Source organism: Dasypus novemcinctus, chromosome 3 (genome assembly GCF_030445035.2).
Source record: "Dasypus novemcinctus isolate mDasNov1 chromosome 3, mDasNov1.1.hap2, whole genome shotgun sequence".
NCBI lineage: Eukaryota > Metazoa > Chordata > Mammalia > Cingulata > Dasypodidae > Dasypus > Dasypus novemcinctus.
Genome location: NC_080675.1, coordinates 14,915,565 through 14,942,012, shown reverse-complemented (window position 1 = coordinate 14,942,012; position 26,448 = coordinate 14,915,565). Strand labels below are relative to the sequence as shown.

Genomic DNA, 26,448 nt, shown 5'->3' with positions numbered 1-26,448 from the left:
ACACAGGTCAGGGAGGTCTGGGGTTTGAACCGCGGACCTCCCATGTGGTAGACGGATGCCCTATCCACTGGGCCAAGTCCGCTGCCCACTGCCAATTTTTGTAAATAAAGTTTTATTGGCACACAGCCACTCCCAATCATTTCTGTATTATCTATGACTGCTTTTGGTAGAGCCGAGCAATTGGAGCAGAAATTTTATGGCCCACAAAGCCAAAATTTTTCACCATCTGACCCAGTGTGGAGAAAGTTTGCCGACACAGGTACAGAGCGGGGCGATGAAGGTGGTCAGGGTTTGCTTACCTAGTTCAGGTCCCACACAGCAAGGTTTCCACCTCGTTAGCGTCCCTGGCCACCCAGCGTCACCTGCTGGTATGTTTAAATCCAATCAAGTGTGAGCCTTTGTGAGAGATAATTAAGAAAGGGAAATATGAGATTCCCCATCGTAATAACCAGGGAATAATGAATGAGGGACGTTTTAATTGACAGGGGAAACCGTGAATGCAAATGAAGGTGGGAATGGGGTTGTGGGCACATTTTGAATGACAGGCCTGTAGTTTATCCACAGTAGAGTTACTGACTTTGCCGTTTTGCTCTGGGCTGACTCTTGCCTCAGGGGGTGTGGGTTTGGCTAGCTGGTCCCTCGTTCTGTGGTCTTGCCTCCTATCATGGCATTGCTGAGACAGAACCTTTTTCTGAACCTGGGAGTACCTGGGGTCAGCAAACTGTAGCTCAAGGGCCGAAGCCAACCCCACCTCTTTATTATTTTTTTTTTTTTTTCTTTATTTTTATTTTAGTAAATTTTTTTCTTTATTTTTAAAGGACCCACCTCTTTTTGTAAAGGTAGTCTTATTGGAGCTCAGCCCCGCCCTTTTCTGGCTGCTTTCTTGCAAAATGTTTGGTCTGCCAAGCCTGAGATATTTGCTGTCTGACCCTCCTCTTTAGAGCAAGCGCAGACTCTCCGCCCGGAGCCAGTTTCATCTGCAGCACCAGGAAGCCTTGCAGCAGAGGCTGGGATTTGACTTAATACCTGGCCCCCGGCAGTGGGAATTAAGACACCATCCCACACCCCTCTCTTTACTTTCCAGGTTTTCTGGGGTGCATCAGGGGAGTGGGTGGTCTGCCAGCCTCACAGGCACCCTCTGTCAGTGAGATGAGGCTGGAGGGAATTGCTGTGGGGGCAAATTCAAGTGCGGATCCTGAGATTTCTAGAAAGGTCTCTCCCACCTCCTGCTCTCTCTTTTATTCATATTCCTGCTATTTCTTTCCTTTGGCTCCCTGGGAAAAGATAAGGACTTTTATCTGTCCAGGGATAGTCACACCCAGACTCCCGTAGATACTTGCCACAAATTCCTGGGCTGCAGGTATACCTTCCCCTTTCTTTAATCTGATTAATCATGAAGTGGAATATTACATTGTTTTCACTGGAGCAGCCTAGCCTTTCTCTTTTGCAAACAAGGCAGTGGCTTTACTTTTTGAAAACAGAAATGGCTTCCCCAGTGCTGGGAGTAAAATCCTAGTCCTAGCCTCCAACCGCACATCCTGTTGCCCGCCTCATCGCTCTGCTGTGCCTGCACTGGTGGCCTCACTGTTCCTCAGATGTGTCAAGCATGCTGCTGCCACAGGGTCTTTGCACGTGCTGTCCCCACTGCCAGACGAACTCTTCCCCTAAGACTTCGTGTGCTTTGCTCCCTGGCTTCGTCCAGGTCTCTGCTGGGATGGCCTTGGAAGGGCCCTTCCCTGGCCACCCTGTCTAAAATAGCCTCTCTTGTGGGCACTCTGATTCCATAATCTGTTTTCTTTTCCTTCCGTGCAGTTATAGGTACTTTATTTGCCTGTTTGTCCACCACTAAGATACGTTATATGAGGCAGAGAATTTTCCTGGCACCCACACTGCTGTATCCCTGAGGCCTAGAACAGGGCCGGGCACCCAGGATGAGCTCAGTGAAGACTTGCTGGATGGCGGAAGAAATGAGCAGGGCAGGGAAGCATTCCACGTATAAACCCGTTTTAAAACTACTGCTCTCTTGCTACTCCTTCATTAAATAGACAAAGAAACTGAGTCCTAGGGAAATGACTTACCCAGAGTCACAGGGCAAATTAACCCCAGAATCAGCATTAGAGGCCAGACTGTATTCTGTGGACCTCCTAAGGTCAGGGGAGGGACAAATCAGGATTGTTACTATTTTAAGTCAGGAAAATACCCTCGGGTGGGAACTTGCCTTGGGAAGCGTAGCCTGCTGCTTCTTCAGGGAAGGTGGCCTGGATTTGTCCCCTCTGCTGCTCAGCAAGTCATTTCTCCTCTCTGGGCCTCAGTCCCCCATCTGTCAGTGAGAGGATTGAAGGAGCAGGTCTCTGTTGTGCTGGAGCTTTCCTCCCAGCCCCCCTCTGTCCAGCTGGCCTCTGCCCCGGGGCCTGGTTCAAGTCGTTGGTGGACCCCGCCCCCCAGCAGGGGCAGAAGCTGCGGCAGGTCCCCTCGCTGACTCTCCGCCTCTCCCTTCTTCCCCGCAGGCTCTCTACATGTTCTATGCCTTGGCCATCGTGTGTGATGACTTCTTCGTTCCGTCTCTAGAGAAGATCTGTGAGGTGCGTGGGAGGGACCTGGGCCCCCTTGGTGAAGCCCTTTAGGGGTGGGGATCGAGGCCATGTGGAAGGTCAACGCCAGGCTTGGGAGTGGGAAACAGCCCGCTGGGAAAGACCGTCATGCCGGGCACTTAGCGTTCTCCCATGGCGAAGCCGCGCCTTCCGGCAGGCTGGCGTCATCTCCTGGGGCCTGGCAGATGGAAATGCTCCCAGCATGAAATCATTACGCTGAACCTCTGGATCCACGGCGGCCGCCGGCATTTATGCCAGACCCGGATGGCGGGGCCGGCAGCCAGGCCGGCAGCCTGTGTGGGAGTGTTTCCCACAAGCCGCTGCAGAGCCTGGTAACAGGTGGGCTCTGTGCTCCCGGAGCCCTCACCTGGGGAGGATACTGAACCACCACGGCGGGGAATTCCCTTTGCAGGTTGACCCGCTTCCCCCTTTAGTTATTTTGTTAATTTTTAGTTTCTTTTCTTATTTCTCCCCCAGTCTCTCTCTCCCTTTTGGCATCTAGTCAAAGAGGAGAACTGCCTTTGTTTGCCACATCTACCTGTGCAGACTCTCAGGGTGTCACCACACTAGGTCCCCATGAAATCTCCCAGCTCTTTGAAGTCAGATTGCAGCTGGGAAAACGGAATCCTCCAGATGGTTAGGGACCCGTGCCGCCCAGATGTTAGCCTGCTGCCAGCACATCTTGGGACACTTGGTGTCAGGGCGGGGAAACCTGAGCACAGGGCAGGAGCTGGCTACTGTTGACCTGGGACTCCTAAACGGGGATCTGGCAAAAGTGGGTAAGGGCTTTGCCCTCCCCAGCCTAGACCTACGAAGGGGGGATGGGGAGAAGGGGGTCCTCACCCCTTCCCCTCCCCTTAGATCTAGCCGCGGGTCCACCTTTATTGAGATACTCGTCAGTGAGAGAATCGAGGCAGAAAACTATTGTTAGGGCTAGACCAGGAGATGACTGCTGGGGACGTGAGCCCAGGAGCTGGGACCCGAGGACCCCGTGGATGGGCGCTTGGAGGAGAAGGTGGTCACTGCGTGGCCTGTCCTTCCTCTGCCCTCTGGAGGTGGCCCTCGGGGAGAAGAGCAATCAGCTGACCCTTGCTGCATACTCACCCTGGGCAGCCCTGGGCTGAGAGCTTGTGGAGGCCGCAGTGGCTGGCTGGGCCCCCTGCCCCTCTGGAAGAGTGACCAGCAGCACAGGGCCTCGTGCCGTGGAGGTGCATGTACCCCACAGCGCCACCCGCGTCCCTCAGGATACAGAGGCAAGACCGATGTAAGTGGCTCAGTGAGAGACAACAGAGGGAGTGCCCTTTTAAGGGAGGAAGAGAGATTTGTTTGCCTTGGCAGGAGGTGGGCAGTTGCTAACTGGGACTTGGGGAGCCAAAAGAGGAAGGGAGCATCTTTGCTGGGAAGACATCCAGGAAGGCCTTCAGGAGGAGGTGGCATTTGGTCCAGACTTTGGAAGGAGGAAGGATTTCAGTAAGCAGAGACAGAGGGATGGCCGTTCCAGGCGGAAGGAACGGCTTCCATCAAGCCTGGAGGAAAGAGGCAGGAGAGGAAGTAGCTTGGTTTGGATTCCGCTGAAAGTCCTTGGAGATGCTTTGGTGGTGGAGAGTCTTCTGTGGAGCCATCTTCTTTGGCGGGGTTAAGGTGGGAGGCTTCCACCCTGGGGCTCGGTGCTGTGTCCCCACCAGTCAGGCACAAGCGTGTTCCCAGCGTCAGGCGGCCTGGAGCTCTGAGCCTCTGGGCAGAAGGAAGATAAGCGTCCTCGGTGGCTGCAGAGTCCAGTGCTTTGGGAGGTGGAGCGGAGGCACGAGGCCTGCCTGAGCCGGCCTGCCCCAAGAGGGCCTCTGAGCACGCTGGGAAGGTGCCTTCCCATTGCCGTTCAGACGGCCCCTGCCTCTCCAGGGTTCCCCCACGCACCCAGCGCCACCTTGTAGATCAGGGGATGGGCCTCCTTGGCCAGAACAGAGCCGAGCCAAGCAGGGTGGGCCTGACAAAAGGTTCCCAGCACTGTCCTGTGCCGGCTCGTCCCTGCAGGGAGGACCTCTGGGTCTCCGTCTTGGTAACGGCCATTGTAGGACTTGGCATTGAGAGAGCTTTCTAGAATGCAAAGCCCAGGCAGTGTGATCGAGGCCCCTGGTCCCACAACCCAGACACGTGGCGGGCCCTCCGGCACCCAAAGCCACATGGGCACAGCAGACAATGGCCAGTGGACTGCTCCGTGCCCCTGTTAAATGCCACCGTGTACCAGACTCTGTTCCAGGTACTGGGGCTCCAAAGATGGAAAAGACCAGCAGTGGGAAGAGCAGGTCACAGGGACTGGGCAGCAGGAGGGGAGCCCCAGGGGCACAGGCTCGGGGTCCCGGGAGGAAGGGCTGCCCACAGCGCCTGCTGCCAGCTGAGCGGTGCGGCTGCGGCCACAGCACTGCTCCCCTGGGCTCTCCTAGCCTCTGGATGTCCACTTAGTGTGTCCGCTGCCCCCACGTGACAGCCTGAGGGCCTGTGTCCCTTCTGTTTCAGAAACTCCATCTTAGCGAAGATGTGGCTGGAGCCACCTTCATGGCTGCAGGGAGCTCGACCCCGGAGCTGTTCGCCTCCATCATTGGTAAGAAGTCCTTCCAGCCCAAGACACGAGATTGGAGAGGGGCGCATTTGTGCCCTCTGAACCGCCCCATCTGGGGAGGGTTTCCCTGGGGAACAAAGTTTAGTGGTTGCCTGGGAGTAGGGCCAGAAGGGAATGGAGTGACCGCTGATGGGTAACGGGGTTTCATTTTAGGGTGATGAAAACTCTAGAACTAGATGGTGGTGATGGCTGCAGAATTCTGTGAAGACTCTAAAAACCACTGAGTTGTATATTTTAGGTATATCCATTTTATGGCTTGTGGATTATAGCTCAAGAAAGCTGTTTGAAAATGGCAGGAAAGTTTTGATAATGGATGGTGGTGATGGTAACTCAACATTGTGAACGTGATTTAACGGCACCAAATTATATATTTGATTGTAGTTGAAGGGGGACAATTTAAGTTGCATATATATTATTAGAATAAAAAAAATTTTTTTTTAAGTTCCTATAAAACTATAGTGATCAAAGCAGCATGGTACTAGCTCCAGAAAAGACACAAAGACCAATAGAATCGAAATGAGAGCTCAGAAATCAACCCTCACATCTGTGGCCAATTGATTTTTGACAAGAGTGCCAAGTCCACCCAATGAGAAAGAAAAGTCTCCTCAACAAATGGTGCCGGGAGAACTGGATGTCCATATGCAAAAGAATGGAAGCAGAGCCCTACTTCACACCATATGCCAGGATCAACTCCAAATGGGAAGGGGCAGGGAGGGTGGGCCGGAGGTGCCAGGGCAGCCCCACCTCTTGGGTATGCTGTTCTCCCCGGGTCTTAGCCCCTTGGCTCGGGGGCACGCGGCCCTCCCAGGCGGCCCGGGGCCAGCGTGTGTGCCTTGCCCTCTCCAGGCGTGTTCATCACCCACGGAGACGTCGGGGTTGGGACCATAGTGGGATCGGCTGTGTTCAACATCCTGTGTATCATCGGAGTGTGTGGATTATTCGCCGGGCAGGTCAGTGGTTTCTCCCCGCAGCCTGGCTGACGCACGCCCTCTAGCTGTGGGGTGTGAGCTGTGGAGAGTTGGGCCGGCAGCGGGGACACCCCGGGCCGGCCTGGACCGAGCTGGTAGTGCACTGTGGCCCTGAGTGCGCCCCCAGCCCACCCCGAGCCCATTTCCTCCTGGGGAAAGAGGACATCCAGCTCTCCTTCTGTCTCTAACATTCTTGGGGCTGAGAGGCGGGAACAAGTTTGGCTTTCTCCACCAGCCGTATAAGAGGCACCTCCCGGGACCCTGACCCTGAGCTAGATTTTGGAAATATTTGGGGCCGAGCTTTGGCCTCCCCAGCAGGGAAGAGGAACCTGGCTCCTTCCTGAGTCCCCGTTAGCATCTTCCTTTTCCCCATGGCGGGAATATTAGACTTGACTTCTGAGACCGTGGCTCAGGGAGATGGGGGGCATCCAGTTACTACCAGAAAGTTCCAGCATTGGCTGGAGAGAGCAGGTGCCTCTGGTCTCTGCTGCTGGCGGAAGAGGAGGCAGTTTTGTCATCCCTTAAGAACAGGGCTTGGTTTCATTCTGTTTCCCCAACGGAACAGAGAGTAAATGATGACCTTTGTTTCTGGGACTCCACGGGGCACCTGGCAGCTGCAGGGGCCTGGGTGGGGGACGGGGCCCCCATGCAGCAATGCCCACCCCTCTTTCCCCGGCAGGTGGTCCGTCTGACGTGGTGGGCCGTGTGTCGAGACTCCGTGTACTACACGCTGTCTGTCATAGTGCTTATTGCGGTGAGTTACCCCTCACCCCTTACCCTTGGGGGCGGGTGGGCTGGGACCCTGCTAAGGCCCAGGACCCCTGCCCATCTCTACCCTGTGTGAGAGCAAGAGAACCCATGTCACCCAGCAGCGGGGTCTCCTGCAGTCCCACTGACCCGCCTCCCTGACAGTTCTATGACTTTGTTCATCGAACAAATCCAAGCATCATCTAGAAAGCAAAAAGGCCTTGGGAAAGCCAGCATGCCCATCACACAGTCTGGCTAGACTCCAGCACTTTGCTCATCAGAGGCCCTTTGGATCCTGCCTTAGGACTCATTTATTTTGGGGGAGATCCAGCTCTAAAAAGTAGAATTTTTGGTTTCACAGCTCACTGCGGAGCAAGAGAGAGAGAGGACCAGCTCAGAGCAGTTAGAGGGAGCAGTGGGAGCACGGGAGGACCCAGGAGAAAGATGGAAAAGGACAGCAGCTAAAGCAGGGCTACTTGGGGCCCGTTAGTATAGGGGCAAATAACCCTGCGTGTCCTGGTGGCCCCCCATGGACGAGGCAGCCTCCTGGCACACGGCAGTGCCTGAAGCACATGGTAGTTGGACTCCTGTGGAGGAGTGCGTCATCCTAGGGGAACCATTTCAATCTGAAAAGAGCTTTCAAATGATGACCCCCAGGGCGGGTTGTGTTCAGGGAGGGCAGATGCAGCAGTTCTCCCCCTTACCAGACCTAGAGCCATCTTTGTATGACAGTCAGGTCCCATGTATTCGTTATCTATGGCTGCATAACAAATTTCCCAAAGTACTCAATAGCTTAAAGCAACAGACCTGGATTCTCACCCATTTTCTGTGGGTCAGAAATCGGGGAATGGCTTAGCTTGGCCCTCTGTCTCAGGGTCTCTCCCGAGGCTGCCGTGAAGGTATCAGCCAGGAGCTTCTCATCCCAAGGTCTGCCTGGGTGGGCATCTGCCTTCAGGATCACTTGCCTGGCTCTTGGCAGGCTCGGGTCCTCGCTGCCAGTTGGCTGGAGATGTCCGCGCACGTGGGCTTTTCCGTAGCGCAGGTCCGATAGAGCAGCCGGGCTGCCCTCGGGATGGAGGCCACCAGGGTATTTTAGTAACCTAGTCTTGGAGTGGCATCCCATCACTTCTGCCATCTTTTTCTTAGAAGCGAGTCGCTGGGTCCAGCCTGGATAGCAGGAGGTGGGCTCCTGGGGGGCCAGCTTTGAGGCTGCCTTCCAGAAACCCCCTTTACCACCCAAAAATGAAATCATATAAAGGAGAAGCAAAAGCAATTTATAATAATGGACTCCCTCTCAGTACATTAACACTTGCACATGACCACACTGGCTAAGGCCCAAAGGGGTATTCAGACATCGCCCCCATACGGAAAACTGCTGCGCCTGACAGCGCCAGATGCACGCTGCTGTCCTGTGCCGTGCTATTTAGTGAAACCAAATAAAAATCATTCGTATTTGCAAAAGGGAGTTAGCCGTTAGGCTCAGGTCGTCGTTTTCCACTGGCCTGACTGTTTAGCAGGACACTAAAAGTGGTGCCGGCTGTGGAACACGTTCTGTATCGGGCGGTGCTGTTCCACGGGCCTGAGGCTGCCCGGCACCCTTGGCCTTCACCGCTCCAAGGCCAGCAGCCCTCCTCTCACAGCAGAAACTGAGAGGGCCCCATAAACGTCCCCAGAGCCCCTGGGGTCCGTGCTTCCTCCCAGTGATGAGTGCTGCTCCCTCACGGTGCTGAGTTTTGGGGAGCCTCGTGGCGTTGCCGGCCTAGGATGGCCCTCTCCGGAGGGAGTCCCCAGAAGTGGGATACCCAGAGCCCACCGTGACAGCAGGAAGAGGGGGGCCGTAGGTCAAAGCGCAGACAGCGGCCCCCGGGCTCTCCTTGCATCACTGGTGGCCACCCACGTGGCCCACGGGCGGGGAGCAGCCTTCTCCGCCTTCTGTGGGCGCAGTTGGAGGGGTCCTCCCCTGGACCGAGAAGAAGCCTTCACCGATGGCTGTGCGGGCGACGCAGGTGGGGACTGTGGAACAGCAGCCGTTCCCAGGACGTCTTAGGAAGCCTCGGGTTCTCCCAGCTCCACCCCTGACTCCCTTCCATCCGGCGCAGCTGGCCTTCATCCACAGAACCCCCGAACTTCCAAGGGGGTCGCTCGTCTTTATTTTTAGGAAAACCGCACACACACCTTACATAAACCTGGATATCTTAGTAGTTGAGAAACCCAAAATGGAGCAAGAGGAGCCGGCTTTCTGTAATAAACACAGCCAGGCCAATCTGTGATGCTTCTATCTGCTTAGGGGTCTGCCTTTGTGTTTCTTTTGGAATAAAAATGTTCCCCCTTTGTTTCTTTTGTCTTCCAGTTCATATATGATGAAGAAATTGTGTGGTAAGTTAAAGGTTGCTTTTAGCTGCTCCTTTCTTATTTATTCCAGTATCATTGTTTCTTGGGTTCATCGCATCTTTTCAGATTATTTCTCACTAGCATAAGCTCATTAACTTGTTAAGGTAAAAATGGTATCGTTCTAAGCAGACAGGCCTTTATTTATCCTTTCTAAATGACAAAAATTGTTTCCCTTAATATTCCTTCCCTGTCAGATATCAAGATATTTGAGAAAGCTAAAATAAGGAGAACAATATGGTATTTTGCAGAGGGACGAGCTTATGCCCATATGAAATTTGGAACCAAGGCTCCAGAAGTGGGCCCACGAGCCTGTGAAATGTGGGGATGTGACAGAAGTGGAAGACAAGGCAGCGAGGAAGGGACGGAGGTCTCAAATGCTGCTGAAGATCCATAGAGAATCAAATCAGGCCTTCACACCTTATAAATTCCAAGTGAATTGCAGGCCTCACTGTAAAAAGCAAAATTAAAAATAAGTTGGAAGAAAGTATAGGGAGTTAGACACATAAAGCACCAACTTCCAAAGGAAGGATAATTTCTGTGCTCTCTTACAGGGCACAAATGCATTGCACATTAAGAAGCCATAAAAACTCCTTTTCATGGACAGCGATTCCGCATCCTGAATGTGATTATTTGTGGGAGCACAGTCAGGGGGGTCTGGCTGCAGACCTTAGCTGCTGGTGTGAGCAACTGTGTGCTGTGGGGCCCAGAGACCCTGCTTCCGGTCCCAGCCTTGCCCCTGACTGCTGTGTGACCCTGGGAAAGTGCTCATTTCTCTGGGTGGGGGGAGGTTTCAATCATTGTCACGGCCCTTTCTGGCCCTGCTAGCTGAGGGGTCTGTGTCAGCCAAGGAAGAGGTCCAGAAATGCCTGTAGCCCTGCGGGGCGCACAGTAGGCCTTCAGATGAACGGACCTTCTAAAGCCTGTGGCTGGTGCCACAGAAATCCCTGCGGCGTGTGGGGTTGGGGTCTGCGCCCACAGGAGACCCCCGCCCACCCTGCCCCGCTGCGTTGCCCAGGAGGCCCCTGCCCTGCCTGCAGTCGGTTCTTAGGACCCTCTGGGATGTGGGCGCCTTTCCTCCTGCACCCCCAGCATCTGGTCCAGGATCTCGGGGCACCAGGGGTCTCTTAGGTTGGAGGCTGTGTGGCTCCAGGCCACAATCTTCCGACTCTTAGGGTGTGGTGGTCCAGTCCCCCCTCCTCTGTCCCTCTGCCAGTTCTTGGTAGCTGCCCCCAAGCCAGCTCCAACTGGGTCCCACTGACCCCTTGCAGTGAGTAAACCCACCCTCGACCTTTCTCGGTGACCGAGACGGCTTTGGGTCGTGGGGGCAGCTACTGGCCCGGGTCCTTTGCCCAGCAGCCAGGGCCTGGGCTGGGCACGGGGACGAGGGAAGACAGACGTCCCCCTTCCTCCCCCTGACCCTACCTGTTTCTCTCTCCGAGGTGGGAAGGCCTGGTGCTCATCATCTTGTACGTGTTTTACATTCTGATCATGAAGTAAGTGCCCTTCCTCTCCTCCTCCTGGCCGCTGACCCTTGTCCTGCCGCAAGCTCTGGCCTTTGGCTCGGGCAGGAGACCAGCACCCACCGTGGCCGGCCCCAGTTCTCTGGGGGGCACCCCTGTCGGGAAGGCTGGAGTGGGAGAGAGATGGGGAGACGTGTTTGGGGCTCTGTCCACACCCGGGCCAGGGGGGTCGGGCCGGTTGGCCTTGTGCTCCCCAAATGAGCGAGCCAGGACCACCTCCCCTCCCCAGCTCTTTGCCGTTTCTCCGTGCTCTAGAGGGGCCGCTCTTTTTGCTGACTCTGTAAATCTACTTGATTTCCTAAGTAGATTTCGTTAGAAGCCAGGCAGCTTTGGCTTCTGCTCTAGGCTCCCTAAACGCATCCTCTGGGGCTGCTGCCTTGCGCAACCGCAGGGGGTGCCACTCACGGCACTGGCAATGCAAATCCTGTACCCTGGGATTGTGCAGCATTGAGGCCTTCCGGAAGCTGTCCATGTCAGCACCATCTCAGAAAAACCCTTGAGCTGAGCACGCTCAATTTTATCTTCCTCCTCAGACCTCCACGGGTAATTTAAAACAAATCCTGACTTTTACGAGAATATAATTCCCTACCTGTTTTATAAACATGGGTGACAAACTGTCAGCTTACAAGAGTGTCCTTAGACCATGTCCTCGCGGAGTGCCTTTCCCTGCGGCGGTCAGCCTGCGGGTCTGCGATGGAGAGGGACTCCTCTCCCGTGGAGGCTGTGAGCAATGCAGCTGTTGTCTGCAGAGCCGCCTGCAGGAACACAATTTGCTGCTTGGGGGAGAGAGCATAGCCCAGGCGCTGTCTTCTCCCAGCCCGCCCCACAGGCTGGCCTCAACTTCTTTTTATTAGGACCAGCTTGTGCCTTGCAGGAAGCAAGGACGAGTCATTTTCAGAGGCTGAAGGGCCCTTGTGCCCTGAGGAAGCCCACTTAACAACTCAATAGGACCTGGCCTCAGGTTGTCCCTGGGGTCCTGTCAGGAAAAGTTCAGTTTCCCCCCTCCCTGAAGCAGCCCCCCCCCACCCCCCGACCAGGCTGACTGCGTGCATAGGATGGGCAAGGCCCCAGCAGCCCTCCACCCCCACCAGTGCCACAACACCCCCCCCCCGGGGCTGCCCCCTGTTCCGATGCCCTCATTTACCCTTCCAGGTACAACGTGAAGATGCAAGCCTTTTTCACCATCAAACAAAAGACCATTGCAAATGGCAACCCAGTCAGCAACGAGCTGGAAGATGGTAATGATTACTGTGATGTTAGCTCTGATGACCCTTCCGTGCCATTGCTGCGGCGAGGTAAGGCTGAGCAGACAGGAGTGGGCCGAGGGACTGGAGCCACTCTGTCCTCTGTCTCTCTCACACACACACCACAACACACACACTCCAAATTGTCACTCCCTCTGGCCCAAGCACCTGAACAAGGAGGGAGAATATGTTTGAGGTGTTGCCCCCTAGTGTTTGCTTGGGGTAGGGGGAAGGATGGTCAGAAAATACACCGGGAAAGAAAAAATAAAGTCACATCCCTGAAAAGTCTCCTGCGGAAGCCTCGAAGCCCTGTTTGGCTCTCCTGAAACGCGTTTGTCTCTCTTTGGGGAAAAGGCCTGCCACGAGGCAGAGGGCTTGGGGGTGGCAGAGCAGGCCTGGGTCTCCCCATAGGTCCTCCAATGCCAGGTGCCATCTGTCCTGGAGGGACCTACCTACTCTCGGACTGCAAACAGTTGCCAGAAGAAACAGAAGGCCGGGAAAGGCAGCCGGGGAGCTGAGCAGGAATCCCCAGGCCACAAGGATCCAGAGCCCGGGGCAGTCGCCTGGGCCTGCCACCTGGGCGAGCCGGCCCTCTTTCGGCCGACTTTAATCCATCTGCGATTGCCGGGGTTGGACCAGGGCCTCTCAGGAGGGCCTGCCGAGCCTGTGTGTAGGACACCTGGGGGCATCAGCTCTGCCCCTTGGGCCTTCACTCAGGAGACCATCAGGGGAGGGGTGTCATCCCCTGCCCCAGGTAAGCCACGAGGAGGCCCTTGCAACGGGTGCTCAGGTGGAGGAGAAGGCTCGGCCCCAGAGGCCCACCCATTAGGGACAGAGCAGCATGGGCCACTGCCATGTATGGAAGCACAGCCACCCTGTTGCTGTGTTCCATAAATACAGAGCCGGCTGCCCCAGGGGAGAGCCTGTTTCCAAGACAACCCCAGAAGGAGAGGCAACTTTGGCCAAGACTTGGATCATAGCTCCGCAGACACAGTGGCTCTGAGCCCTCTCCTGGGTTCCCAGGCACAGACTCTCCAACAGAGGTTGATCCCTGCTCAGTCTCCTGTGAGATTAGCGCCTCAGGGTCTCTGGACCTTTCCGGGTGGATAAGAGAGATGCCCAGGGGTGGGTCCTTCAGGTGAAAAGTGCCCACTTCCTGGGTGTCAGCCCCAGGAGCCACCCCAGGCCCCCCGCCCCTTGTTGGCAGTATGGCTCAGCTACTTCCCCTCTCCAGGGAAATCTAGGCTCCCCGAGGCCTCTGCCCACAGAGGCCTTTCCTGACACTTTATCCTGACCCCGTCTCCATCACTCCTGCACCCCTCAGAATGACGACTTCCCCACAAGTTCATTATTTGCCCCCAAATCTCTTTAAGTCCAGGATAATTTCTAGAAATTTAGAAGACTAGACACTGGGGAAGGAAGGAAGATCAGGTCTCCCCCCCACCCCCAGTCCTTACTGGGGCGAATGTGTTTAATCAGAGCCTGAGGGAGAGAAGGGTCACAGGGCAAAAGGTCGAGGGAGAGAAGGGTTACAGGGCAGGCAGGCAGCCCTGGGGGCTGTGGCAGGAGGGCCCGGCCTGGACCCCCAGAGAGCTGCACTTGTGTGTTTGAGCCTGAGCTGGCGGATTCCCCTGCCCTCACAGCCTCGTGCTGCCCATAAAAGATGCCCGGTCAGCCATGTGTGTGAGGCCTTCCCGTGCACTGTGCCCTAGAAATGGGTTTGAAGCAGGAAGAGGAAGGTTCCAGAAACACCTTTGGAGGAACTGAGGAGAACAAGGACTTTGGGACTTGGCCCTTTCTAACTGTGTTGCCGTGGACTCCCTCAGCTGGAGAAGGCCTCAGAGTTCCTCTCAGCAGGTCCTTGGCCTCCAGAGGGACGTTCTCCAGCCCACCCCTCCCCCCCAAAGGAATGCACAGATCGCTGGCTGGTGGACACTTTCAAGAATGCATACACACATACCCGTACACTGTGAGCCCTCACTTCACTGTTAACTTGTCTTCATGTTTCCCACATAAAATCAAAAAGTTTATAACCAAACCTCTTCATGGGAGAGGAGACCAAAAAGCTTTCCCCACCACTCTGATAAAATGTCTCTATTAGCCCAAATGTTCTTAAAGGCTGTGCCGCTCAGCTCATGATATCAACCCAGGACAGTTTTCTTTTCTTTTTGTGGGCTGGGAGGGACGGACAACAACTTATCCTACAACTTTGTTGTTTTTTTTTTTGTTTAGTTTTTGTTTTTTTCTAAAATGTTTACAAATATTTTGTATCATACTTCATTGCTGGTCAGGGAAGGAAGAACACAATACACCAAGAAGAGGCCCCAGGGACTGAGGCAGGAAGGGGATTCCAGCCGCTCCTTGCTGGTTTTTCAGTGGCTTGGACACAGCCTGGCCCAGACCCGCCTTGGCCACCGGCCGCCATATTGTTCTAAGCTGGTCAACTCAGCGGACCCACTGAGGGGCCTTCCCAGGCTGCCCTGGCCCTGGGCATGACTTTGGCCTAGAGTGGGGTGGGAGGGGGGAGTGCCCAACCTTGGCCTGAACCACAGGGAACCAGGCTGTCTTTGAGTTACCTGCTGGGCGGCCACTCTTGGCTTGGGCATGCCGCCTTGTGCTGCCACTTGGTGGGCAGCACCAGGGCAAGGTTCCAGGAGCCAGCTACCACGGCTCTTGCCTCCGAAGGCAGGCTCCAGAGACTCCTTCCTTCAAGGGCACTCGTTCCCTTAGTGGGGCCCTTTGCTGCTTTCCACCTGCCTCTGCAATGGAGGCTCCTGAGTTGGGGGTACTTGGGGCTTTCTTGTAGCAGGGAGGAGCCGTGGGCCCAGGGGGCGACTCTTGCTCCTCACAGTGGAAGCAGAGCCTTTGGAATTCAGCCAGGCGAGGGGTACTCCCAAAGGCCGGAGGCCGTGTGCGTGACACCAACTGTAGAAGGGGCCCCTCTACTAACACCCTCCTTCAAATAACCCCCTGGCGTCTGTGCTGCCATGGAGAATGCTGCCCAGCCCCTTGGCTTCCACCTCCCGCTGATCACACCTGGCAATCACTGCTGGCCTTTGTCTTCTTAACTCCTGTCCTCTTCTAAATTGTAAGTAATCTGCTTTCATCCAAGCAATAACACATGCATTTGAAGAACAGCAACAAAACCCTCCCAGCCCAGCACACGCCTCGCTGGAGGCTGGTCTCCCTCTCCGACAAATGCATGGTCCTCCAGCTTTGTCTTCTAACCCACGTGCCTCCTGTCTGCTGAGCCTTGCTGCCTGTTTGGTGAGGGGTGTGTGTGTTTGGTGTGCATTCGTTCATGTTGGTGCCGTTAACTCCTGGGTGTTAAGAGGTGCTCCCCAGTTGCCCTATTACCCAGGAGGGACACTCCCCGTGAGCTGGTAACTGGTGCACAGGGACAGGCCCGTCTGCTCTTATAGCCCCTCTAAGGGGAAGACTTCCGGCTTGTGTGTGCTGTGCTCATCGTGGGTGGTTTGGTTGCTAGAACCTTCTGGAGTTGTATCACATCCCCCTGGCTCCCAGCATTGAGTGTGCTTGTGAAGGCTGCAAGGAAGAGGTCCAGGGACTGGGGGGCTTCGTTCAGCCACATGAGGGGAGGGCAAGGGTCCAAGAGAGAGGGAGCAGCCTCCCTCCTGGAGGGTGCCAGGCTTTGTCAGAGACCACGGCTCAATGGGTGCCCTCGGACAAGGCCCTGAGGTCCAAAGCATCGACCCCACTGAAGGCCTTATGGAGAAAAAGGGTGGCAGTGGGGTCACTCCATGAAAGTGACAAAATGCCAAGGACAAGTGGCCTGGTGGAAGCTCTAGAGCCAGCGCCCTTAATATCTAGTCCTTGACATTTTCCATAACAAGGGCCCTTGTTAACTTGCCAAGTTTTGTCTGAACCTCTGTAAACGGGGAAAGAAAGGTCCCCTCACAGTCCCAGGTGAGAGGAGGCCTGGTCCCGTCTGTGTTGTAGGTGGGCTGCCCGTGAGGTGGAGGGACCCTTGCTGTTAGCCAAGAGTTCCCAGAGCAGGGGTGGGGCATCCATCAGGGGAGGGGCTAGGTGTGGAGTGGGACCCCCATGTCAGGCAGCTCAGAACCAGCGGCCCTCCTGGGCTCCAGGGAGGAGCTGACGCCAGGCTTCCCGGACTGCCAGGTGGCTGCTGGGAGCACAGCGCGAGGGTGCATGCTGAGCTGGTGGGCATCCTCAGGGAGCTCTCTGCTCTAACCGTGACCTTGTGCCAATAGTGAAGGAGAAGCCCCAGTACAGCAAAAACCCGGTGGTGATGGTGGACGAGATCCTGAGCTCCAGCCCTCCCAAGTTCAGCTTCCCGGAGGCCGGCTTGCGCATAATGATCACCAATAAATTCGGGCCCAGGACCCGGCTACGGATGGCCAGCAGGATCATCATAAACGAGGTATGTTGGAAGCGGAGCTGGGAGTCTGCCGGGCTGTTTACTGCTGCATCTGTTGAAGGAAGCAGTGGAGGCTCCGGAAGCCCCAGCGTCGCCCACTGACAGCAAAGGCCCCTTTGGGGAGAGAGTGTAAAGCAGGCAGCAATGGACTATCACACCTGAGATGTATTTCTTTTTTTCAAAGATTTATTTTTTATTTATTTTTCTCCCCTTCTCCCCACCCCACCCCCATTGTCTGTTCTCTGTGTCCATTTGATCTGTGTCTCTTTTTGTTGTGTCATCCTGCTGCGTCAGCTCTCCATGTGTGCTGCGCCACTCCTGGGCAGGCTGCGCTTTTTTGGTGTGGGCCGGCTCTCTAACGGGGCGCACTCCTTGTGCATGGGGCTCCCCTACACGGGGACACCCCTGCGCGGCACGGCACTCCTTGCGTGCATCAGCCCTGCATGTGGGCCAGCTCACCACATGGGTCAGGAGGCCCTGGGTTTGAACCCTGGACCTCCCATGTGGTAGGCGGATGCTGTATCAGTTCAGCCATGAGCTTCCCATGAGATGTTTTACTAAGTACTTTATCACACACCAGAGTAGAATTAATTGGGGAAAGGCCCATTTGAAGGCTGGATTGTTTCTTTAAAATGTTATTTAGGGCCAAATAAGATGAATGTACACCTGTCCTCCATGGATAGAGCAGCTGTAGAGGAAAACCCAAGACTGGTGAACGATTGCGGGGGAAGACGTTTCATTCCGTGCGTTCTTGCTGAGCTTGACTTTGGTGCCACGCATCTCTTTCTCACTTGCAAATAGAGAATTTTTAATACCGTTTAATATAGGGACAGTATGGCTGATAGGCTTATTGCCTATCGCCTCTCCCAGTCTCAGCTGTGCATGTGTCTATTCGATTTCTAAATCCTTATCGGCATCAGGCGAGGGCTTTAAATGTCGATAGCTAAGAACTGGTAGTTAGCACGTTGATCATAAGCAAGAATATGCTACAGTGCTTAAAGGTCCTGTAATTTGAACATTTCAACTTCGAGCTCACTTAATTTGCCTCCTCTGTGGAAAGTTTACGTAAAGGAAACACCATTCCATGCTTTAAATCGTTCTGAATAATCATTCCAGTCCCAATCAGTAAAATAATGAATCCATGAAATTTCACGGAGTCCTAGCCATTTTTCTTGAACATGAAAATTGTACCCACCAGATGCTGGGGGTAGGAGGAAGAGTTTAAACAACTCTTAAGGATTTGGGGTTATAGTCTACTTTTTATGGCATGTGCAGCCGAGGAATATTGGGGTTTGGGTGAGCCAGTAAAAATGCTGGTGGTCATGCCCCAAATGTCCGAAGCTGCTGGGAAAACCTCGTGCTCCGCCACGTTGGATGTGGCCTGGACTGGAATGCAGCATGGGGAGCCAGAAAGGCTGCTCTCGGGAGGAGGGGGTTCTGGCTTTTAATTTCACCTCAGCCACAACTCGCTTAATCTCTCTGGGCCTCCGTTTCTCTCTCTCAGGGTGTTGAACAATGCGCTTCCAGCTCCAAAAATTTTAGTGACTCACAGCTGAAGGGCTGTAGAGCTGAGTTCTGTCCTTGGGGATATTTATCATGGAATGGGGGAATGGGGACAATAAAAACCACAAAATGCCTTTTTCGCAGTTGTTTTAGTAAGATCCCTTTGGTCTCATTTACTCTTCCGTTTTTCAAATCCCAGAACGTCACAGAGAAGTTTGCAAAGTCCAAATTAATGCATGGGAGAAATGCCTATTTGATGGAGGCCCTGTTTGTCTTCACAGAGCAGCTGGAGAGGGTCTGCAGGGGAATAGGTGCTTGGGGGAGGGCCACGGTCGTGTTAGGGCCGTGGAAGGAGGGCTTTGCTTTCCCTTGGTTTGAAGGCTCGCTTGACCATCTTCACCCATAGCCAAGGAACACAGAGTTTCACCCACTGTCGGTTTCCCCTCCATCCTCGTGAGCCCGCTCCTACCTGGTCCCCACCTGCGCCACCCCACACCTCTCTCCTCCTTGAGCCAAACCTGGGTGCTGGTCATTTTGAACTGGTAAAACCAGCTATGATTCATTGAGCACCTGCCGTGTGCCAGGCAGAGGTCAAGCATTTACCTGGGTTGTGGCATTAATCCTCTCAACAACCTCATAAGGCAGGTGATGAGCCTTGCGGTACATCTAGGAGAAAACTGGAGCTCAGGGAGGTGACGAATTTTTCCCAAGAACACACAGTTTGTAAGGGGCAGAGCCAGGATTCAACCCAAATCTGAGTGTAGGCTGTGAAAGGGAGACGACCTAGATTCTCAGGTTTCAATCCAGGCTACCACTCCTGGCCTCCTCTTTTGGTGTCTTGATTCCCTTTACAGTATCTAGCCCCTGCTTGAGCCTCTTCCAGGTGGCAGCCCTTCAAAGGTGGGCAGCTCTCCCCTAGTTCTGTCCTTGCATCTGAACATCCTTGGAACCTTACACCCCCCCTGATGTGGCAAGGATTCAGCTCTTCCATCTAGTCAGTGTTTTTTGGAAGCTTCTAGTGTGTATGTTTCTCTAAACTTGCAAAGCCCAGAATATAAAGATCTGTTACCTCCTTCACGTTGTAATCTATGTCTCTTTCAGGACAACCTCAGATAGCTTTAGTTACAATCCTCTGTTGATACCTGTTAAGCTAGAGTCATGAGGGTTCCCCGCTCCCCTAATTTCTACCACTTATGTTGCTCCCAACCCCCACCCCTTTACAGTTGTATCCTGGCATGACTAGTATTTCTGCACCCCAAGATGCTTCCCATGTAACCTAACTGGGCAGGGAAATGTTATGCCTGCATGTCCAGGTTTGAATCTCAGGCACAGGCCACTTTGCTCTCTTTTTGGTGGACTGAGTGTTACGGTCTCTTTGAAAGAAAATATTTTAAAATTTCCACCCCTCCCAGGGCTTTACAATGTAAGAGTCCCTGCCTAAACCTGACATGAAGGCAGCTAAATGGTCAAGTCCTCTTTCATTTTGAGAAATACCATGGTCCTTATTTAAGTGATAATGGCTTTTTTTTTTAATTCCACGGACAGATGCTGGGCACATGGTTATAGGGTACTGCTTTGGAGGTATTGCCTTGGTCTCCTGCTCAAGTATTTGAAAGGGAAATATGTGGCCATCGTGTGATAATCATTACCCACAAAGCTGATCCTTAGATCATTTTAATGAGAACCAGATAAAGGTCACCTGTGCAGAGGCAAGCAGATTCTCAGGAAAAGACAAACCAGTTGACTTCTTGACACGTGGCTTCTGTCTTGCCCTTGTTTAGTAGAAAACTAGATCTACAAACTTGGCACAGAAGTTCAGCCTCTGCTTGGGAGGAGAGGGCGCAGCCTGGTGCGGGGAGGGGCGGTCAGCTAGGTCACGGGCGTTTGCCTGTGAGAGCACCCTTGTTACACGTGGCAAAAGAAAGGAACAGACACTTCCCAGAAGAGGCTACCCAAATGGCCAGTGACCCCATAAGATGCTCAGTGTCATTAGTCATCAGAGAAATGCAAGTTAAAAGCACAATTAGATGGCACCACACCCCTGCAAGCGTGCCACAAATGCGAAGCGTTGATGAGAATAGGAAGCAATGAAAACTCCATAGGTCGCCGGTACGAGTGTGAAATGGCTCAGCCTGCACCTGCCTTACGATGACCCAGCAATCCCACTCCCAGGTGATTACCCAAGAGAAATTAGTGCTCAGCCCACCAAAAGCTAGGTACGGAACGGCTCAGCGCAGCATCGTGCTTGCTGACCAAAAGCAGAAACAGCCCACGTGCCTATGAACAGGCAAAAGGACCAATGGTGGTTTATTCACAGGTGGACTCCTAACAGCCACAGAACTGCCGATACATACAAAACAGCATAGTGGAATCACACACATGCCGGGGGCGTGAAACCTCGCGAGAGCCCCGGCGTTTTCACTGTCATCCCGTGTCACGGGCCAAAGCCTGGGTTGACTTGCCGAGCTGGCGTTAGGAAGGTGGTAGGCCTTGAGCAGCTTCAGGGTGAGTGAGCAGATTCTGGGGCAGAGCACTCTCCAGGGCTGCTATTCTTGGAGCTAAGAGCTGTGAGTGTGTGTGTGTATGAAGGAACAAGGCAGTCGTGTGACGCTTAACCACACCTTTTTGTGTCCGCCTGGCCTCCTGTCCACACAGCGCCAGAGGCTGATCAACTCAGCGAACGGCGTGAGCAGCAAGCCGCTTCAGAACGGGCGGCACGAGAATATCGAGAACGGAAATGTCCCCACGGAAAACTCCGAAGAACCCCAGCAGGCTCAGGAGCAGCAGCCGCCGCCGCCACCGCCCCCGGAGCCGGAGCCGGAGCTGGCGGAGGCCACCTTCATGTCCCCCTTCTCCCTGCCTGGTGAGTGCCGGGGGATGCCGCGCTCATGCAGCCAAGGGGACCGCAGGGACGTCGGGGACAAGGGCTGGAGCGGGCCACGGCGTGGCAGCCGGGTGCACGAGGGTGACAGAGGGCCGGCGTGAAGGGGCGACCGTAGTTCCCCGAATGGTTAGGGGGCACTTGAGAAAGGCGTAACTCAGTCCTGAACCGTGGCTTAGAGCTGCTGTGCATGGCTGGAGCGCTGCCGGAGCAGGCCAGCTGCTGACAGAGGGCAGTGCCAGTGACCCCTAGTGACAGCACTCAAATCTCAGAGCAACTAGTCTTAATTTTGCAGTCAGATAAAGCCACCACCAATGTAATTTTATTTTAGCTTTTTGTTTTGAATTGATTTCAAACTTACAGGGTAATTGCAAAAATAACAAAAAAGCAATACAGAGAACTCCAATCTCCCCCCTCTCTGTTTTCTAGACCTTTGAGATCAGGTTGCATATATCATGCTCCTCAAACTTGTTGATTCCATGTATATTTGCTAAGAGCAAGGATATTCACTTACGTAGCCACCTTACATGCAGACTGATGTGATTTTTATGGGCCTTCTCAGACCCTCCCCACCCTTCCCTCAGCGGCTTTGCTGGGATAGGATATTCTGAGACCACAGGTGATCCTTAGACAGTTTGCACCTTATACATTTGAGGGATCTACCCACAAATAAGTCAGATCAGGCCACAACCCTGCCCCAAGCTGCCAGCATCCTCCCATCTCACTTGGAAGAAAAGCCTTAGTCCTTTCTTCTGACCTGCCGGCTCCTCACCGACCTCACCTCCTGCTCTTCTGCCACCCATCCCCTCTGCTCCAGCCACGCTGGCCTCCTCACTCTCCTTCCTAGAGCATACCAGGTACTCTGTGCCTCGGGACCTTAGCACTTGCCCCTGGCTGGAGTGTGCTTTCCCCAGTCACCCATCTGGCTCTCTCCTGCACCTTCTTCACGTCTCTACTTAAATGTCCCCTGACCAGTGTGGCCTTCCCTGACTACCCTATTGGCAATATTTTCAAGTTTCTTATCTTGCTCGTCTCCCTGCCCCTAATAGGTGAGTTCAGAGAGGGCAGGGCTCCTTGTCTACTTTGCTCACTGCTGTATGCCCAGGGCCCATGCCCAGCACATAGTAGGTGCTTAGTGGAGATTGGTCAGGAGTTCACCCGTGCAAGGATCCCAGGCCCACCGGGTCTGCCTGGACTTTAACCAAACCCTGCTTGAGACCCTCTGTGGCTCAGGCGGCAGGTGAAGGCCTGAGGTGTGTGGCCCCAATCCTGGAGATGTTTGGGGTTTATTTTGTTTCGTTTTGTTCATGACCTGCCACCCGAGAGGCAGTAGAATTCCATCAAGGGGGTTGGAAGCCTCAAAAGAATTCTGTGTTTGATATCGAGTGACCCGAGAACATTGAGAGGCGTGCCCGGCGGCAGCTCTGTGGGAAGAGGGGCTGCCCAGGGCCCGCGCCTCCTTTCTGGGAACTCCTCTGCCTCCGAGGAGACGACGCGGGCTGGGAAACTACCTGCTGGGCTTCATCTTGAGAAGGCGGGTGGCGTTTGGGGTGACAGGGATTCCTTGGAGTTTCAGGATCAGTCTCCAGGGATGTGCATCAAGGCCACCCAGCATCAAAATACAGAGCCTGGTTCTGACACAGATGTTCCAGAGGCGGGCGCCAGACCTGGGGATCTGCATTTTCACAAACAGGGTGGCTGGAGTTAGAAACAGTTGCCCCTGGCTGCCAGCTGCTTACCCTTAGCACAGACCCAGTGTATTAGTCAGGGTTCTCTAGGGAAACAGCATCAACAGGGGACAACCGTTCATCGTAAGAGATTTATCAGAGTCTCTCACGCAGCCGTGGGGATGCACAAGTCCAGGTTCCACAGGCAGGCTGCAACCAGGGGCTCCAATGAAAGTCCAGTGAAGGTTCTTGATGAGTTCTGAGAGACACTGACTGTCCAAAGATGAACTGGGAAATTCTCTCTCAATGCTGAAATCACTTCCCCTTTTAAGGCATTCAACTGATTGGGTAAAGCCTCACCCATTGCTGATGGCAATCTCCCTGATTGATGTAACTGTAATCAGCTATCTATGGTTTACCACTGCAGTAAAGTCACTGGTGACTAAAGTCCATAAATGCCCTAGTATTATAGTTAGCCCAGTGCTTTCTCAACCAAACAACTGGGACCAATTACCCTGCTGAGTTGACACAATAGCCTAACCATCACACCCAGAAAATGAAATTTGTCCCCTCTCTGAGGTCACAGGGCAGCCCAGTCCAGGGCTCAGGTCTCCCCAGGCCCCACCCTGCCAGCAGAGGGCCCAGGGGATCTTTGTCTCTGTGCCTCTAAGGCATCCCTGGCACCCATCGCCCAGCCGGCTTGTCTGCCTGTGGTCAAGGTCAGGCTGATCTGGGCGGGCGGTTGGCCTCTGGGGTGCCCGGGACTCTGAGAGAAGGAGCCGTGGCTTCTCCCAATCCCGGGTCCCCGTATCGGGGTGCCTACTTGAGCATAGTCCTGCAGGGTGGTGTGTCCCCCCGGAGAGAACCGCCTCCAGGGCTGATGACCTGGGGCGGCTCCTGCCATGGTCCTCTAAGGGCAGTTCCTTGGGGCCTGGGGTGCAGATGCCAGGCAGGCTGGAGCCTGGCACAGGGAAGGAGGGGCACCCTCTGCACCCGCGGTGCAGGGAGCAGGGTGGGGCCAAAGAGGGGGAGGTCTGTTGGGTGCTGTCCATCGGTGGTCTCCAGCCCTGCGAGGCAGGTGGCGGAGGCCCCACTTCACAGGCGCCTGTACCCCTCCCCTCTGGCACTTTATTCGAGTCCTGGTCCTGATGCCGCCCGCTGTCCCAGGGTCTGCGGGAAAACCAGGGAGAGTTGCCCTTCTTGGCGGCTGCTGCTCTGTGGAGTGAGACAGCTGTCAGGGCGGCTCCTCTCCCCATCTTTTGGGGACTGGGTGGGGTGGACCCCAGGGCCAGCCCCGCTCCCCTTGTCCTGGCGCCCGCAGCGAAGCAGCTGAGGGAGGTCAGCGCCCGCTCCCTGCCTGGACTCTGGGCAGGTGGCTCCCCCCCTCCCCCAGCCTGGGCTGGGGTGCTCAGGTGCCTGCCGGGTCAGAGCTGGAGCAGGAGGCTCCGGGCCCTCCCTGCCCTCAGGTTCTCTGTGCCTGTGAGTCATCTCCTCCGCAGGTGCAGGGCTTCCTCTGGAATTTGGCCCAGCCTGTTCCTCAAGCCAGAGGCCCTGGACTTTCCCCGGGCTCAGCCCCTGGTGGAGCCAGGACTCCCGGCTTCCTCTCCGCTTCCTGAGGGAAGGACCTTGCTTTCCTTGCCCTGAGGATCCAGCCAGGCTTCCTGTGTTCCAGGGGGTGGCTCCTTTGTGTCCCTGCGGATGTGTTTCTAGGTGTGGACCTTGGAAACCGCTAGTCCCTCTTTCCTCCTCCTCCCCTGTCTGCAAGCAGGGAAGGGGGTGCACAGGGGCCAGGGGAAAGCAAGGCTCAGTGTGGGTGGAGCTTTCAAGAAATCAGCCAGTCGGTGACCCCTGCAACTGAGAGATTCGCCACATTCAGCTCCGAGCCCTCCCCTGGCCCCCCTTCAGCACCCCCCCCATCTTTTCAGCCCGTTTTTGCGTCTGGTTTCATAATGATCTGTTCTCCCAGCCTGGGTCCCCAAAAGGAATCAACAGGGTGCCAGGAAGGCCCAACAGCAGCGCAGGAGCTGGTGGGAGAGGACAGAGACATCCTATTGGGCAACTGGGAACCAGCGTAGCTTTAGGCTATCAAGGACTGATTCAGGCCAGAGCAGTGTGTACCCCTTCTCCTCCCAGGTCGGTTTAATTAAGTAAATAGGATAATTTAGTCAGTCTCTGTGTACTGTTGACTCATAGCAGGTGCTCATTAAATGTTCGTTTGATCACAGTGTGCTTTAATCACATAGCTTCTCTCAATAGCCAGCTTCTAGCAACCTCCCCTGTTTGGACTACAAGCAGTGTTCTAGAAAGTGTCTGGAGACCAGAAAGTGTCAGTCAACAAGGGGCACGGGAGAGGCACCAGCATTCACTAAGCACTTGCTGTGTGCCAGGCCTCAGGCACCTTGCGGAGAAACTAATTCTTTCACTATTTGGGTCCCAGTCCCTGTTCCATGAATGTTTGAGAATCCAGGTGGGAACAAGACTGCCGTGGTCCCTGCCTCTGGAGCTGCCAGGCCTGCAGGGCAAATCCAAGCCCATGACTGCGTGATGCTTTTTATACCTCCGCTCGTCCCGTTACTGTGAGGCTGAGAGTCAGAGGAGGTGGGCAGCCCCACCTGCTTCCCCCTGGAATTCCTGGCAGAGCCCAGCGGCCCCCTTGCTTCAGCACCCACTCCATTCCATGCTGGGTTTACCTGCCAATGCTACGTGCAGCCGTGCATCCACTGCTGGCTGCGGGGTCCGGTAATTAGGCCTCCCAGGGCCAGCCACTGGCTGGGGGAAGATGAAGAGGAGCTCATCTCCCAGGAAAACCAGGGTCTGTGGCCTTGACTCTGCCCTGAAATGGTCAGCGGGTGACCCTGGGCCCAGCCCAGCCGGGGAAGGTGCCTACGGCAGGCTGTGTGTGGGGGGGTGGCTTACAGCCTCTTAAGGTAAGGACGTCAAGGACGTCAACAGGGATTCGGGAGAGGGACCCCCAGCCTCTGCTCCACCCAGTGTGCTGAGCACATCCCGGGATGCTGGACCCCGTGTCCCCTTAGTCGTTACAGCATCGCCTGGGGACTCCCTGCCTTCAGGCACCAAGCCAAGAAGAGGGACTTCTTCTAGGGCTCTCATGGGGCTTCTCTGTGCCATACCCTATTCTAAGAGCTTTATATTCATTCATTCATTCATTCATTCAGCACATCAGGTGGGAACTACCATTCTATTCATTCGACAGAGAAGGAAAAGGAAGCACCAGGAGGTCAGATGACTTACCCAAGGCCACCCAGCTACAAAGGGGTGCCCAGCAGTGCCCACTGAGCCATCCTGCCCTTTTATGCCCTGAGGTGTACTGGCATTGTTCCCATTTTACAGAGCGGGAAACTGAAGCTCAGAGGGTGATGGGACTTCCTGGGCCACACAGCCATGGCTCAGGGAGCCCCTCTTCCACCCTGCTTCTCCCCAGGTGCAGATGCTGTCAAGGGCTAGTCTAGTTGGAGCAGAGCCCCAGGGGTCATGTAGAAGAGAAAATATGGGATCGATGATTGTTTCATGCACATCCAGGCCCTTGGAGGTTCTTGGAACCGTAGCAGGAGTTATACATGTTGGATCCTGACCCTGGGCCAGGCAGGGTGCTTTGCAGGTATTAACTCATTAAATCCTCATGACAACCCCAAGAGGTAAGCGCCACTCTTGTCTCCATTTCCCAGGTGAAGAAACTGAGGCACAGAGAAGGAATAAGTTGCCCAGGGTGACCCTAGAGGAAAGGGGGGAGCTGGGGTTTGGAGCAGGGTGAGCTCACCTGGGCATGCTTAGGGTCCAGCGCTAGAGCCCAGCCAGTGGGTCCTTTTGCTCCCCTTTCCTTTGGAGCCCATAGGAACATGGTTTGCCTCCTCCAGGATGCTCGCGTCTTCTGGCATAGTCAGTACAGGGTCTTGTCCACA

The 26,448-nt window shown here is 54.8% G+C and overlaps 1 protein-coding gene across 2 annotated transcripts in view; it reads left to right on the top strand.

Moving 5' to 3' along the window:
• SLC24A4 (solute carrier family 24 member 4) overlaps positions 1–26,448 on the top strand; it is a 158,455-nt gene that overhangs the window by 106,028 nt on the left and 25,979 nt on the right. Inside the window, exons 4-12 of one of the 2 annotated variants that reach the window (XM_058292402.2) lie at positions 2,508–2,582; positions 5,106–5,190; positions 6,055–6,158; positions 6,856–6,930; positions 9,274–9,299; positions 10,754–10,807; positions 11,987–12,072; positions 16,311–16,480; positions 20,636–20,843. In XM_058292402.2, coding sequence (XP_058148385.1) covers positions 2,508–2,582; positions 5,106–5,190; positions 6,055–6,158; positions 6,856–6,930; positions 9,274–9,299; positions 10,754–10,807; positions 11,987–12,072; positions 16,311–16,480; positions 20,636–20,843 — 883 coding nt within the window. Of the gene's footprint in view, positions 1–2,507; positions 2,583–5,105; positions 5,191–6,054; positions 6,159–6,855; positions 6,931–9,273; positions 9,300–10,753; positions 10,808–11,986; positions 12,130–16,310; positions 16,481–20,635; positions 20,844–26,448 lie in introns of both variants that reach the window. The other variant, XM_004475407.3, reaches the window with a different exon arrangement.